The 15,290-nt window shown below is 42.4% G+C and overlaps 1 protein-coding gene across 3 annotated transcripts in view; it reads left to right on the top strand.

The window, feature by feature from the left end:
* LOC139751864 (uncharacterized) overlaps positions 1 to 15,290 on the top strand; it is a 160,160-nt gene that overhangs the window by 133,458 nt on the left and 11,412 nt on the right. For all 3 annotated transcript variants that reach the window (XM_071667505.1, XM_071667507.1, XM_071667506.1), the window contains 2 exons: positions 9,247 to 9,477; positions 13,881 to 14,567. In XM_071667505.1, the coding sequence (XP_071523606.1) occupies positions 9,247 to 9,477; positions 13,881 to 14,567 (918 nt within the window). The remainder of the gene's footprint in view (positions 1 to 9,246; positions 9,478 to 13,880; positions 14,568 to 15,290) is intronic.

Raw genomic sequence — 15,290 nt, 5'->3', positions numbered from 1 at the left:
TGTCTGTATATATGAATGTATGTGTCTGTATGTGTGTGTGTGTGTGTGTGTGTGTGTGTGTGTGTGTGTGTAGATAGAAGCATTAATGATTTATGTATATATATATATATATATATATATATATATATATATATATATATATATATATATATATATATATATATATATATATCCTTTCTTATATATATATTCAGCTGGCCTTTTATATCTACATTCTCAAGCCTTTTATTTATTCCTTTTCATATACCTTTTTATCTCTCGCTCATCTGGCCTCCTTTTACTCCACAGTTATTATTTGTGCCATCTATTCACGTCGACAGCAGTTAAGGTCAACCATCTGTTAAGTCGTTCCCTTCATAGAATGTTGGTTACGCGCTTCCACACCGTCATATACACACGTACCTCTCAAGGAGATGTAGTTAGAAAATCCACATACCAGTGCCTCTTGTTCTCCTCGCTCTGGAGAGAGAGAGAGAGAGAGAGAGAGAGAGAGAGAGAGAGAGAGAGAGAGAGAGAGAGAGAGAGAGAACGAACCCACACCACCCCCCCCTCACCTAACTATTCCCTTCCGGATAACAAGAAGAAGAAAAGAAAATAACTTGGCAAAAGAGAGCAATACGTGTAGACTTGCCGTTCCAAAGATGGTAAACACAATTTGTTCTTTCTCTATTAAGGGAATTTATTCTGTAAGTGTGAGAGAAGAAATCAGAGAAGTTTCCGGATTTATTTTGTCTTGAACATCCGGGGACTTATGTATACCGGACACCAGTGATTGTAGATAGCCTGTAATATGGAATGTTCCGGTTAAACAGGGGTATATCCGGTTAATAGGTGGTGTATATCTCCACTTTTAAAAGAGGGTGTATCCGGTTAATAGGTGTTGTATATCTCCACTTTTAAAAGAGGGTGTATCCGGTTAATAGGTGGTGTATATCTCCACTTTTAAAAGAGGGTATATCCGGTTAATAGGTGGTGTATATCTCCACTTTTAAAAGCATTTCGGTAATTGTAGAGAGCTATAAGGTAAGGATGTTCGGTTAAGGAAGGGTGTATATCTACACTTAACCGGAGTGAGGTGGTTGTAGTGGACTAATAACACTAGAGTGTCCGGTTAAGGGAGGGTTGTCCGGTTGAGGGAAGGTGTCCGAACAAACGAGGTTTTCCTGTGGCACGATCCATTTGTATTTTTGTGAAAGTTTTCGGGGAATTCCAACAAACAACAGACAAAACAAAAAACAAAAACAAAAAAACACGAGGGTTTGCAAAGGGTCTCTCTCTCTCTCTCTCTCTCTCTCTCTCTCTCTCTCTCTCTCTCTCTCTCTCTCTCTCTCTCTCTCTCTCTCTCTGTAGAGGGAGGGAGGGGGGAGGGTTAGGCTCTTTGTACCTCCCAACATGTAATTTTTTTTTTCTTTTTTTGTTTTGTCACGATCTGTGTTTGTCAGAGGTAAGGGGGGGGGGTAAGAGAGGGGGGAGAAATGGGGGTGATGGGGGAATGCTGAGAGAGAGAGAGAGAGAGAGAGAGAGAGAGAGAGAGAGAGAGAGAGAGAGAGAGAGAGAGAGAGAGAGAGAAACACAGAGCGAAACTATTGATAAAAAAAGAATCGCACACAAAGGAACAAATTTCACACACACACACACACACACACACACACACACACACACACACAACAACAACAACAACAACAACAACAACAACAACAACAAACGTACTCTCATAACTTATTCTTTATTGTGTAAAAAAAAAAAAAAATGTAGGCAAGACTTCCTCTCTTGTTCTTTGCCGGGGAGAGAGAGAGAGAGAGAGAGAGAGAGAGAGAGAGAGAGAGAGAGAGAGAGAGAGAGAGAGAGAGAGAGAGAGAGAGAGAGAGAGAATTATTAAAGCCATATTTAATTTTAAACTTGTGAAATATAATTTAAGTATTTAACAACCACCTGACCTTCGTAAATGGCTGAAGATACAACCCATCATGAACGAACAGACGTCGCTCCTAACGCAACTCATTGTACGAACAATGAGATTGAAGCGAGAGGTAATTACAACGAATTATACCTTTCTCTCCCTTAGAGATGAAAAAAAAGATATATATTAAAAAAAAAGAAAAAAAGATATATTTAAAGATATTTTAAAAAAAAGAAAGATATCAAGGTCGTACAGCCAATTGTTCTGAAGGCCAATATTTTCCCTCCTGTGCTGAGGAGGCGGGAAAAAACCAGAGCTGCGGGGTAGAAAAAAGGAGCGCTGCTTGCGTGGGCAGAAAAAGAAAAGGGATTGGAACCCCTTTGGAGAGGAATCGGATCCTAAGGTATAGGATTAAATCTCATAAGAATAAGAAGAGGATCGGATCTTGTGATATAGGTTTAGGTCTCTCAAATGGGATCGGATCCTTAGATATGGCTTTAGATCTCAAGAAAATAGAGGATGGGATCCTAAGATATGAGTTTAAAAATCACAAAAAATAGAGGATCAGATCCAAAGGTATGGGGTTAGATCCCACAAAGAAAGAGGATCGGATCCTATAATATGGGTTTAGATCTCTTAAAAAAGGATCGAATCCTAAGATACTGGTTGAGATCTCTTTAAAGGGGATCGTGTAATCTAAACGACTTGGGAGCAACGATTACGTCCTATGGGGCCTTGTTATGTTTATGGCCGAAGGTAAAAGGATTCGACCGTTGATTTTCGTTGGAGTTAAGATTTGTGTGTCTGGGGTTTTGTGGGATTTCGAGTCCTTATGTTTTGTGTGTGTGTGTGTGTGTGTGTCTGTGTGTGCGTGTGTGCGTGTGTGTGTGTGTGTGTGTGTGTGTGTGTGTGTGTGTGTGTGTGTGTGTCTGTGTGAAAGTTTTAAGATAGTTTTTTATATCTTTTGTGAAGGTTTTATGTGATTGTGGGTTTCTCATGTTTACTGGGGGCTTTTATGTGAGAGTTTTGTGTCTTTTCGCTTGTGATTTTTGTGCCTTTTTTTTGTCGTAGGTTTTATGTGTTTGTGTGATATTATTTTTGTTTTTATTTTCGTAGTATGGAAACAGAATTGTAAATTTAGCTGTTCGACGCAGGAAGATGCGTCTCTTGTTTCCCATGGTGGGTGATGGGGGGGAGGGGGAGGGGTTTAGGGAATAGATAAGAATTAATGGTGATTGAAGGGAGAGAGAGAGAGAGAGAGAGAGAGAGAGAGAGAGAGAGAGAGAGAGAGAGAGAGAGAGAGGAAGAAATGGGATGGGGGATTACGCTGTGTAGGATTTATGAGAGGGTGTGAGGGATTTCAGATCTTGAGAATAGGCAGGGGTGGGTGGGCGTGGGAATGGCAGGGATTTCGTGGGATTTACCTCATTCCCTGTGGGCAAATGGGTAAAAGGGGAGAAGGTAACTAGAGGTATTAGAGTCGAGAATGGGTAAATTTCCCTTAAGAATAAAGATGTTTTATTACACTCGAGAAAAACAAATTGAGTATAAAAAACTATATAAATTATACTAATTATATAAACTACATTAACTCTGAACTATATTGATTATATAAATTACATCAAGATCTATATAAAGTATAGTAGCTATATAAACTATATATTAACTATATAACTATACTCTTTGGCTATATAAACTATACAGACTGTATCAACTCATTTATATATATATAAAGTTCTTAGAGATATATAAACACATGTCATTAATCCAAGGTTTAATTACGCCACTAATTGCATGCACGACTTTCAGACCTTCGTGTCATTAGTGGATGGTAGAGAAGTATATTACCCAGCCTGGGTTATTAAGAGAAGAGGTTGTGGGTTGTGGGGAAGGGGTTATAATCAGCATATGTAATTATAACCTCATGTGAAAGTTAATGAAACCACAGGAGACTGGTTTTGATGAAGCACTCATATATATATATATATATATATATATATATATATATATATATATATATATATATATATATATTACCAGAAGACAGTCTGTATCTTCTCCTAAGTTGTTTCTCTGTCGACAGGTGTATGTGTGTGTATGTGTGTATGTGTGTGTGTGTGTGTGTGTGTGTGTGTGTACGTGTGTTCACTGATAACAGTGCACCACAAGACCTGTTATCACCTATGTAACGCCACTCATCAACCCTTGTCCTCGTGTTCTCGATCCTCGATCACAACACACACACACACACACACACACACACACACACACACACTCGACCCTCTCCCTTCTGTTGGATCACCTGCTCCTCGTCTTGTAACTATCTTCTACATATTATGACCTGGTCTTCGTCTTCTATATATATATATTTTGACCGACCCCCTCCTGGATCACCTGGTCCTCGTCTTCTATATATATTTTGACCGAACACCCCCCCCCCCCTGGATCACCTGGTCCTCGTCTTCTATATATATTTTGACCGAACCCCCCCCTTCCCGTCTTCTATATCCTCCTTTTGAACGCTATCTACAGCACTTCAGAGAGACATAGTGTATAAGTGATATATTCTAACTTGACCTTCCATTAGAGTATTGTTCATGTAGCTGTAGGGGGGGGGGGTCATAAAGGGGGGGGGGTTGATTATATAGAGGGTCTACAGGGAGTTCGAAGCTCAACAGACCATTGGGGTGGTGGTGGTCCGTTCGTTCGAGTCTGTGTTGTGATAGTGTGAGATCAGAAACCCTGTTTCGTGTAGGGAGGTTGTGTACAACAGACCCCATAGCTCCTTTCTAGATTATGATAGTGGAGTAGATTAGAAACATATAGTTTGATAAGACTAGTAGGTAATAATCTACATAATTAAGGAGAAAATGCCTGTAAACATTGGGATAAATATGGAGGGTTTTTATTTGATGCATATGGAGTATTTCTATTTGTATTTGTGTTTATTTGGTTCATCTTTGTTCATCTATGATCATATGTGGTTCGGACGTGGGGCAGGTGATGGCTGTGGTTTTGTGGAGTGGTGGAGAATTTCCCCCCAATTTCAATTGGATCTGTGAACCTCTATATCCTTGAGGTATGTCTATTAATGTAATAATCATGAGTTCCAACACCACTGTGTATAGTGTTAGAGTCCATAGCCAAGACTGTGTCAAAACTTCTCATCATCTCTTCTATGTCTTGATCAATAGCACTTCGTCCATCTCTTGAAATGTCACACTGTGGCTGTCTCGTTCCCTCTCTCTCTCTCTCTCTCTCTCTCTCTCTCTCTCTCTCTCTCTCTCTCTCTCTCTCTCTCTCTCTCTCTCTCTCTCTCTCGTCGATGCAAGAAGACGTCCGAAAAATAATGACTTCCTTGATACTTTTAAAGGAGCTTTCTTCTCTGCTTTGAACCTTTGCTTTCTAGTTGCTTTTTTTTTTTTACCTGTGTTTGATGACCCATGTACCCTTCCTAGTCAGCTGGATCAGTCCATTAGCAAGAGATGGGGGTGTTGGGTTCCCCCATGATCCATATCATGAGAGTCTTGTAGCTCAAGAAATACAAGGGAATACAAACATCATGATGTCATTGACTTTCCTTGACGTCTGCAGGGGCCGTATGCAGAAAAATTCTTAGATTTCTGCTTATTTTTATGCTTAGCTGAGCAAGTGACCTAAGTGCCACACAGAAAAGGACTAAGCATGATGCTTAACAAAACTTAAGCAAAAGATTTAAGAAGTATGAAATGCAGTTTGGGTCAAAATATTTGTCGTCTGCTAAGCAAATATTCAAGCGTAGGGCAACTTTCAGAAACATGCTTAGCAAAATTCTTAAAGTTAAGTAAGATTCTTTGGGGTTAAGCATACTTAAGCATTCTGAGAGGTTTTATGCATACGGCCCCAGTGAAGTCTTTCCTCTCCAACAAGGGACTTTTAAGAGAATTTTATGTCGTCCTTTTTGATATTTTGAAACCTCATTGCAGGTTTGGTATAGATTTCAGATTTCGTCTTTTCTAATCTATGTTTTTATTCCCACTTTTTCTTCTGTGGTCCAACTTCCAGTTTTCTTTCCAGGGAGACTTCAGCTGTGTCTATTCCTAGAGTACCATTTTTTCTATCTTGTTAACAAGTGGTTTGACCCACAAGGATCTATTCTGTCTCCTTCTATATTCCTTTCTCTCGGTCATCCTTCGACCAATGACCTTTGCTTCCCACTTATGCTAATGATGGCTGTTCAATTACGGCCTTCCCTCTCTTTTTAAGTGTTCTATTTTATCACCTTTGCTTCATCTGCTTCGTTCATATACTGTCTTGAAGAACATTTCTCACTGGTGTGAATGTGATCGGCTTCAATTCATTTCCTTCCTAAGCTCATACACTTTTTATCTAATCAAAATTCCCTTTCGAGTTTGGATTACTTTTTTATTATTTCTTTGCCTTGGTCCTTCTCGTCTGTATATATATATATATATATATATATATATATATATATATACGTTGCTATAAGAGAGCCATATATTATCTATACATATTTTCAGTTTGTTAGTAGAATAAATAACAACTGTGGGAGATAAAACAATGAAATGTTTACTGAACAGTAAAATATATGATATACACAATAGTATACCATAAATAACAGAAAGAAATGTGAGTCTGGCATGCACTTTGCTGTTACTAAATAATGCTAATCAGAAAATTACACTTTAATATATATATATATATATATATATATATATATATATATATATATATATATATATATATATATATATATATATCCTCAATCACAGAGAAATATTAAAGTTTGTGAAAGACAATAATGAGAAGGCAAAATAAAAGCTCATACAATGAAGAATGATCATAAAAAAATGATTATATTAAAATGAGCCAAGAACTCTCTCTCTCTCTCTCTCTCTCTCTCTCTCTCTCTCTCTCTCTCTCTCTCTCTCTCTCTCTCTCTCTCGGGTATAAGCGATAGGGCTTGTTAGGGCCACATCTAGTGGCATTATATCAACATTGTGACACTTATGGCTGGCAGCTGCCATCATAATTTCTATGGCACAATTTTGTGCTATAGAATTAAGATTTAAACGTATATATATATATATATATATATATATATATATATATATATATATATATATATATATATATATATATATATATATTATATATATATATATATATATATATATATATATATATATATAGATAGATAGATATGTAGATAGACAGATAGATATATGGGAAGAATGTAAATACGACATTGGGTTCAAGCGATAAATAACCTTTGTTAAGATACAGAATAAGTGTGTTTTGCTTCGTCGTCGTTTTCAGGTCAAGGGTCAAAGTTGGGGGGTCACTTAGGGTATGGGGAAGCCACAACAACAATTCATTGTTGTGAAGTATTGTTGTTATGAAATGTCACGTATTCTAGTGTTTCTCTCTCATGTGTGGTTACGTAAATATGGGTTTGTACTCTGGATTGTGTTCAGTGATATGAAGCCTTTGAGCACCAATGGTACGACCCTCTAGTATAAAGGTATAAACCTTGAGTACGATGGTACGACCCTTGAGTACGATGGTACGACCTTTGAGTACAAAGGTATGAACCTTGAGTACGATGTTACGACCCTTGAGTACGATGTTACGACCCTTGAGTACGATGTACAAAGGTATGAACCTTGAGTACGATGTTACGACCCTTGAGTACGATGTTACGACCCTGGAGTGCAAAGGTATGACCCTTGAGTACGATGTTACGACCCTTGAGTACGATAGTACGACCCTGGAGTACAAAGGTATGACCTTTGAGTACAAAGGTACGACCCTTGAGTGCAACGGTACGACCCGTGACGTGTTCAAGGGTCGTACCGTCTTGCTCAAGGGGTCGTACCGTCGTGCCCAAGGGGTCGTACCATCGTGCTCAAGGGTCATACCGTCATGCTCAAGGGGTCGTACCATCGTGCTCAAGGGGTCGTATCGTCGTGCTCAAGGGTCGTACCGCAGCCCAATAAATTAGGAATCTAGGTGACCCAAGATGCTAAGTGGGGTGGGGGGGAAGGGGGAGAAGGGGAAGGAAGGTGTGGCTTACAAGTGTACATAATCCACATGACCTGAGACAAGGTCAGTCAAGTCAGGAGAGGTCATAGGTGACGTATGCAAACCTCCCATCTCTACCTGGCTACCTGCCTAGCCAGACCCCCACGCTGCTGAAAGTTGTAGACACGGTGGTTGTGTACAACCAAGACGCGGAGGGGTCGACTCCCCCCTCCACACACACACACACACACACACACACACACACACACACACACACACACACACACACACGGGGCTCTCTCACATGCAGTTCTCACGATGTATTGGCAGATGGAGGTGTGTGTGTGTGTGTGTGTTGCAACAGAGAGAGAGAGAGAGAGAGAGAGAGAGAGAGAGAGAGAGAGAGAGAGAGAGAGAGAGACGTCCTGTGCTCAACAAATTGGTTGGGTGGGTCTCTCTCTCTCTCTCTCTCTGTTGCAATAAATCGCGTGTGACGACCCCTGGTGGCGCGTGTGACGACCCCTGGTGACGCGTGTGACGACCCCTGGTGACGCGTGTGACGACCCCTGGTGACGCGGCTTAGGAGCACAATATTTCCCGTGTCTTTATCTGGAGAAGGTGAGGTTGACCGCGACCTGTGCCGGAGCCCAGGTCAACGGGAACGTGACCTGAAGGGGAGGTCAGGAAGCCCCTCAGAGACCAGGTGGGGGGCGAGGGAAGCAGCTTGAAGGTCAAGGGGACATAGAGGTTTAGGGAAGATAAGGTCAAGAGGACACAGCTGTTAAGGGAGATAAGGTCAAGGGGGGGACATATCTGTTAAGGAGATAAGGTCGACACAGATCGTAAGGGAAATAAGGTCAAAGTGACATAGGGCTTAAGGGAGATAAGGTCAAGGGGGGACTTAAAGACCTGGGGAAAGTCTGGAAGCCAAGGGGCAAACCCACAGGTCAGGTGAAGGGTTGGATGTCAAGTATGTCCTTCAGATGAAGCGAGAAAGACTGGAAGGCTGAGGAAATAATAGGTTTTGGGGAAGGTCTTATCGAGTGAATAGGAGACACTTTGGTGGTGGTGCTTAGAGAGAGAGAGAGAGAGAGAGAGAGAGAGAGAGAGAGAGAGAGAGAGAGAGAGAGAGAGTTAAGAGATGCCTCTTGAACTTGGTGGCTACAGCAACCTTCATCTTTGGTTCCAGTTGGTCAATCCTCTCCCCTTTCCAGTTCTAGTCTTTGATACACATGGCATCTCCCCTTAGAAAACTCACACGGTTTATTTTGACCACCCATTCTAATCAGGGTTCTTCCGTTCTCTTCCTCCTTTCTTTCCAGACGAAAAAGCATCCAGTGAACCACATCAAGAGGCCGATGAACGCCTTCATGGTGTGGTCCCAGCTGGAACGGAGGAAGATCGTACAGCGCCACCCAGACATGCATAATGCCGAGATTTCCAAACGTCTGGGCAAACGTTGGAAGACCTTGTCATCGGTCGAGCGGCAGCCTTACATCGACGAGGCAGAGAGACTGAGGCTCCTCCATATGCAGGAGTATCCAGACTATAAGGTAAGGGAGGGGGGTCTTCCAGAGGCATTATAGTTCCAGGAGGTGTTTAAGGCAGGGTAAGTCTTCCAGCAGGTTAGTTCCAGCAGGTCCAGGGTCGGAAAGGAGATGTAGTGTAAGGTAGGTCTTCCAGCAGGTTAGTTCCAGAAGTTCCAGGGTCGGAAAGGAGATGTAGAGTAAGGTAGGTCTTCCAGCAGGTTACATCTTCCAGGAGGTCAGTTCCAGGGTTGTACTTCAACTACAGCTTAAACATAGTGTTCCAGGAGGTCAGTTCCAGGGTTGAAAGACATATAAGGACCACTTGAGTTAGGTCTTCTAGCAGGTCAAGTTCCAGGGTTGTAAGACAGTTAGAACCTATGGTAGGTCTTCCAGGAGGTCAAGTTCCAAGGTTGTAAAAATAACTACAACCTATGGTAGGTCTTCCAGGAGGTCAAGTTCCAGGGGTTGTAAAGCAATTACAACCTATGGTAGGTCTTCCAGGAGGTCAAGGTCCAGGGTTGTAAAGCAATTACAACCTATGGTAGGTCTTCCAGGAGGTCAAGTTCCAAGGTTGTAAAGACAGTTAGCACATGAGGGTTAGTTTACTTGTGGCACTCTGGAGCACCAGTTCCATAACAGGAAAGATATGAACTTCCAGACGTCCATTCCAGGATTATAAAGTTGTAACTGGAGGTTCCACTCCAACTCCTCTGGGACTATAAGGTAAACACTCAAGGTTGTGTAATGGGAACGACCAATTTGATGATTACGCAAAGACTCCTGGGGGTGTCATTTCCAGGCTAGCAAGTTTGGGCAGTACGGAGAGCCACTCCAGCCCGTAATTACTCGTTGTTCTTGACATTAATGTTACTGTTGATGGTACGCGTTTGGGGTCCATTTAGGTGCTGTGGTTGTTAAGGTGTTTGTTACCCACAGACATAACAGTCTGGGGGTCATTATGTATCCCACTGGGAGGTCACTGAAGGGTTTGAGGGAGGGGAGGGGTTAAGTTGTCTTAATGGGTCATTATATGTAAGTTTGGCTATACTTGACTTGTTGATCTGAGGTTGCGTGTGCGGGTCATCACTGCCGTACCGTTTTGACGGTACGATCCTTGAGCACGACGGTACGGACCCTTGAGCACGACGGTATGACCCTTGAGCACGACGGTACGACTTGAGCACGACGGTACGACTTGAGCATGACGGTACGATCCTTGAGCACGACGGTACGACCCTTGAGCAAGACGGTACGACCCTTGGGTATGATGGTCTGGCCTTGGATCAAAGACCAGACCATCATACTCATCATGTGACAACATATCTCCCCAGCATAATGCATGAGAGAGAGAGAGAGAGAGAGAGAGAGAGAGAGAGAGAGAGAGAGAGAGAGAGAGAGAGAGAGAGAGAGAGTCTTCTCGCAAAGAGTATTTCTTTTTTTTCTTCTTTAAATTTAAATATTTATCAGTTACACTACTGTACAGACTCAGCCGTGTTGTAATAAGAGGAGGAATATGAATTTCAACAGACCTGTCTATTTCCTATATATAATAAGGAAACACATGACTTTCATAGAAGGGACTGAATTACGTAGGTAAATTCACATGACTTCCAGATGTTCATTCCAGGACATGTCTTTTCCCATTTGGCGCATGTGATGGATCTTGGAAAAGGTAGATGTGTGGGTTGGATGTACATAGAGGGAGAATGGATAGGAAGGATAGTGATGGATGGGTCAAGGGTGGCGAACAAGAAGGAGGATAGATGGCAGGAAAATATCAATGGTGGATAGTTTAATTTAGCAGGTTAAGAGGATTGAAGTCTTCAAACGATTAATTAGATCCGTTGAGGAAGCTTAGAATGAGAAACTACGAGAAAGGAAAGAAAATGGGGTACATAAGTTAGACTGGTGTACAAAATCTACATATAATACAATAGTCTCGAACTTTCTTCGTGTGTTTCTCTATTTACATGGCCTTCAAATTCCCAGACATTTGAGAACTCTTAAAAATGATATCTATCTAATCTGCCTTTGTCTCAGTATTCTCGTATCTTCTATAAATGACACGTAAACAAAGGTGTTTTGCGCAGTCCATTTTGGGAAGCAGGGGGGGGGGGTGATGGTGAAGGGGGGGGGAGGGGGAGGCACATATGGATCATACCATCATGGCTGCCAAAGAACAAGGGGGGGGGGGGGTTTGTTTACACTGTGACGTCACGGAGAGGGAGCGTCGCCATTGGTTCGTCGTGCCACGACTCAGACCCTCTGTTCTTAACGCTCCCTCGCTAATGCGGGAAATAGCGAATATGAAAATCATGGAACTTATGAAAACTTTATCTAATTATCCTCTTGAGGTCGAGATATATGATAATATTTTAGTCTATGTCCACTCCTGTCCTCTTTAATGCGACCATAATATTTAAATTAAATCCAGGCGTTTCTGCTCGTCTCTCAGTGTTTGATTAGCCATCTACAAATGAAATGTTTTAGTGGACGTATAACAGTAAAAATAATTTCGTAAACTCTCAATATGACTATGTCTTAATGGACGTATAACAAATTGATAACAAATAATTTCGTAAACAAAATGGTACGACCCTCGAGCACGACGGTACGACCCTTGAGCACGACGTTACGACCCTTGAGCACGACGGTACGACCCTCGAGCACGACGGTACGACCCTGGAGCACGACGGTACGACCCTTGGGTATAATAGCAGTCAGGTTTGATGCCAGGCTATCATACTTCCGGGTCGTACCGTGGTGCTGAAAGATCGTATGGTGTGCCCAAAGGTCGTACCGTCGTGCTCAAGGGTCGTACCATCGTGATCAAAAGGTCGTACCATCGTGCCCCAAAGGTCGCACCATCATGCTCAAAAGGTCGTACCATCGTGCTCAAAAGGTCGTACCATCGTGCTCAAAAGGTCGTACCATCGTGCTCAAAAGGTCGTACCATCGTGCTCAAAAGGTCATACCATCGTGCTCAAAAGGTCGTACCATCGTGCTCAAAAGGTCGTACCATCGTGCCTCAAAGGTCGTACCATCATGCTCAAAAGGTCGTACCATCGTGCTCAAAAGGTCGTACCATCGTGCTCAAAGGTCGTACCATAGTGCTCAAAAGGTCGTACCATAGTGCTCAAAAGGTCCTACCATCGTGCTCAAAAGGCCATACCATCGTGCTCAAAAGGTCGTACCATCGTGCTCAAAAGGTCGTACCATTGTGCCCTAGGGTCGTGGCTTTGTGTTCCTGATTAATTAACATCTCTGGACCAGACACATCCCAGCAATCATGATATCAAAGGTATGTACAATTTTGTGGGATTTTAGTCACTTCTATTTATGTTTATTCATGTCTTAGAGATAAGACACATGCTTGTCTTTACATCACACTGTAATGCTGGTAAAGTTATTAGTTATCTGTATGCATGATAACATTAAACATCTGCAGATTATTCAAGGCATTTGAGTTATTATATTTGTGCAAGGAGCATGTAGAGTCCTGTTATTATTTATAACATATGTTGTTCACTTTTTTGGAAAGGTATTTGCTCCCGTACGCTCTCTTGCAGTACGATAACATTTCCCAACAGGAGACAATCTGTTTTCTTTAACTTTAAGGTGAACTAACACTTATCTACTCTACATTATAACAGCCATCTCCTCCCCTTACTGAAGGACTTCAAATTAATCCCCTACATTAAGATAACTTTATTCTGCTTTAAGATACCGTACCTCAAACCTGGGGTAAGATAACTTCCCTGTACACTGTATGAAAGATAATAATCCTCGTTCCAGCAGTTAAGATAACCTATGACCCTCTACTGAAGTACCTTGCTTCCCTAACTTTACCTTGCTTCCCTAACTTTACCTTGCTTCCCTAACTTTACCTTGCTTCTCTAACTTTACCTTTCTTCCCTAACTTTACCTTGCTTCCTTAACTTCAGTAAGATAACTTCCCCCAGTTCACTGTACCAGGATAACTGTTTATGTCCTCCCGGCAGATGACGCCCTCTCTCTTACCAAAGGATTAACTTTGTATCCTTTTTCAGTCCAATGAATATACTCTCCTCCCCTCCTCTTTGCAGTGTTGTAACTTTCCTCGAATAAGATCCAATGTGTCTGGCTCTTCCTCTGTGTGTGTGTGTATGTGTGTGTGTGTGTGTGTGTGTGGAACCTCCTCCCTCGTACATCAGTGTCTGGGCTCTCCATCATGTACCGGTTGTGTATAAGTCCTCTCATGTATACACACATACACTGCCCGGACTCTTGCTCGGTGTTTGTGTACACACTCTCTCTCTCTCTCTCTCTCTCTCTCTCTCTCTCTCTCTCTCTCTCTCTCTCTCTCTCATACATCCATGTGTTTTTCTTTTTTTTTTCTCCCTGGTGGGGACGACGACGACTCTGTGTGTCTCCTCCTCCTCCAACAGTATCGGCCACGTAAGAAGGCGCGCTTGATGCCATCCTGTGTATCATCTCGTGGTGGATCTCGCACGCCCTCACCTGGTGGTGGTGCCTCCTCCTCCTCCTCCTCCATCACGCCACGTCGCAAACGCCGCCCAGCTGTCAAGCTCCTGTCGTCGACCCGTCTCCGTATCACTGTCTCCACGCCACCCAAAGCCGCCCAGCCAACTCCCAAGAGAAAGCGAGGAGGAGGAGGAGGAGGGGACCGCTCGCGCCAGACGGCAAACAGCAGTAAGAAGACCTCCTCGCCTCGTGTGCCAAAGGCCAAGAAAAGCAGTACCAGTTCGAGAAAGGAGAACAAAAACAGGAGCAGCCGACATCATCACAGCGGTAGTAGTAGTAGTAGTAAAGTGAAAGGCTTGAAAGGTTCCAAGGGCTCTAGGAGTGTGGCCAAGGCCTTCTTCACGCCCCCGACACCTCCCTCGCCTGCCTGCCCATCCCCAACATCTCCAGAGCCCTCGGTTTTCTTCTTGGAGGACGAGTCTCATGGCCACACGCCCCTCCCTACCCCATCCAGTTTCAGCGGCTCTCTTCTAGGCTGCTGCTCTGTCCTGGACACTCCCACACCTTCCCCAGAGCCAGTGGAGACCACCCCAACCAGAGGTGGACATGATGATCTTGGAGACCTGTCCTACTTGGCTGACATTCTACAGGTATGTCGACAGTCCATAAGTTAAGTCTTAGTGAAGCAAAGAAAAAGGAGTTAAGGTGACGCTATGAAGTGGAGTCTTAACTCTCTGTAGTTTTGCTTCAGTCAGCCATCATTTTTCTGTATAATTTCATTTGTTTTCTTTTATGCGTTTCCACTTATTTGATCTTGAGTTTGGAAAGTTTTCAAAGTCATTTCTTTGAGTTTGTCTGTTTAGAGACGCCAGAACTCGGCCTTCATTATCATTCATCAACTTTAATATTTACAATAAGACAGATGCTGTATTGCATGCTATACTTTTTTTTTCAGTTCTGTAATGCAAGCAGTTTCTATACATTTTTCGTCATGCACGTCCCGTTTTCATTTCCGTACGTGAATAATTATAAGACTCATTTAAGTCATCAATTTAACTGGCAGTAAATCTCTAAGGCTTCCTGTATTGCTCTAATTCACTAGGAAGCGTTGATCTTACTGTGAAGTGTACAGATATAGACAGTGTGGTGGTAATATCATACAAGATATTCATCACACACTATTCCCCCTCTGTCCTTCTCTTTTCCCCCCTCACCTTCCCGAGTGCTTTTCCAACAAAAGTCTCTCACCCTGCATAACTCTGCATGTGAAGTATTATAAACAAATTCAGAAACTCACTATTCAGTTCAGTCATTATATGTTATTGTCTTCTTCATCACACAACACCACATACTGCTCATATTATTGGAACGTA

Source organism: Panulirus ornatus, chromosome 12 (assembly GCF_036320965.1).
Source record: "Panulirus ornatus isolate Po-2019 chromosome 12, ASM3632096v1, whole genome shotgun sequence".
Lineage (NCBI taxonomy): Eukaryota > Metazoa > Arthropoda > Malacostraca > Decapoda > Palinuridae > Panulirus > Panulirus ornatus.
This window is presented reverse-complemented; position numbering and strand designations above follow the sequence as displayed.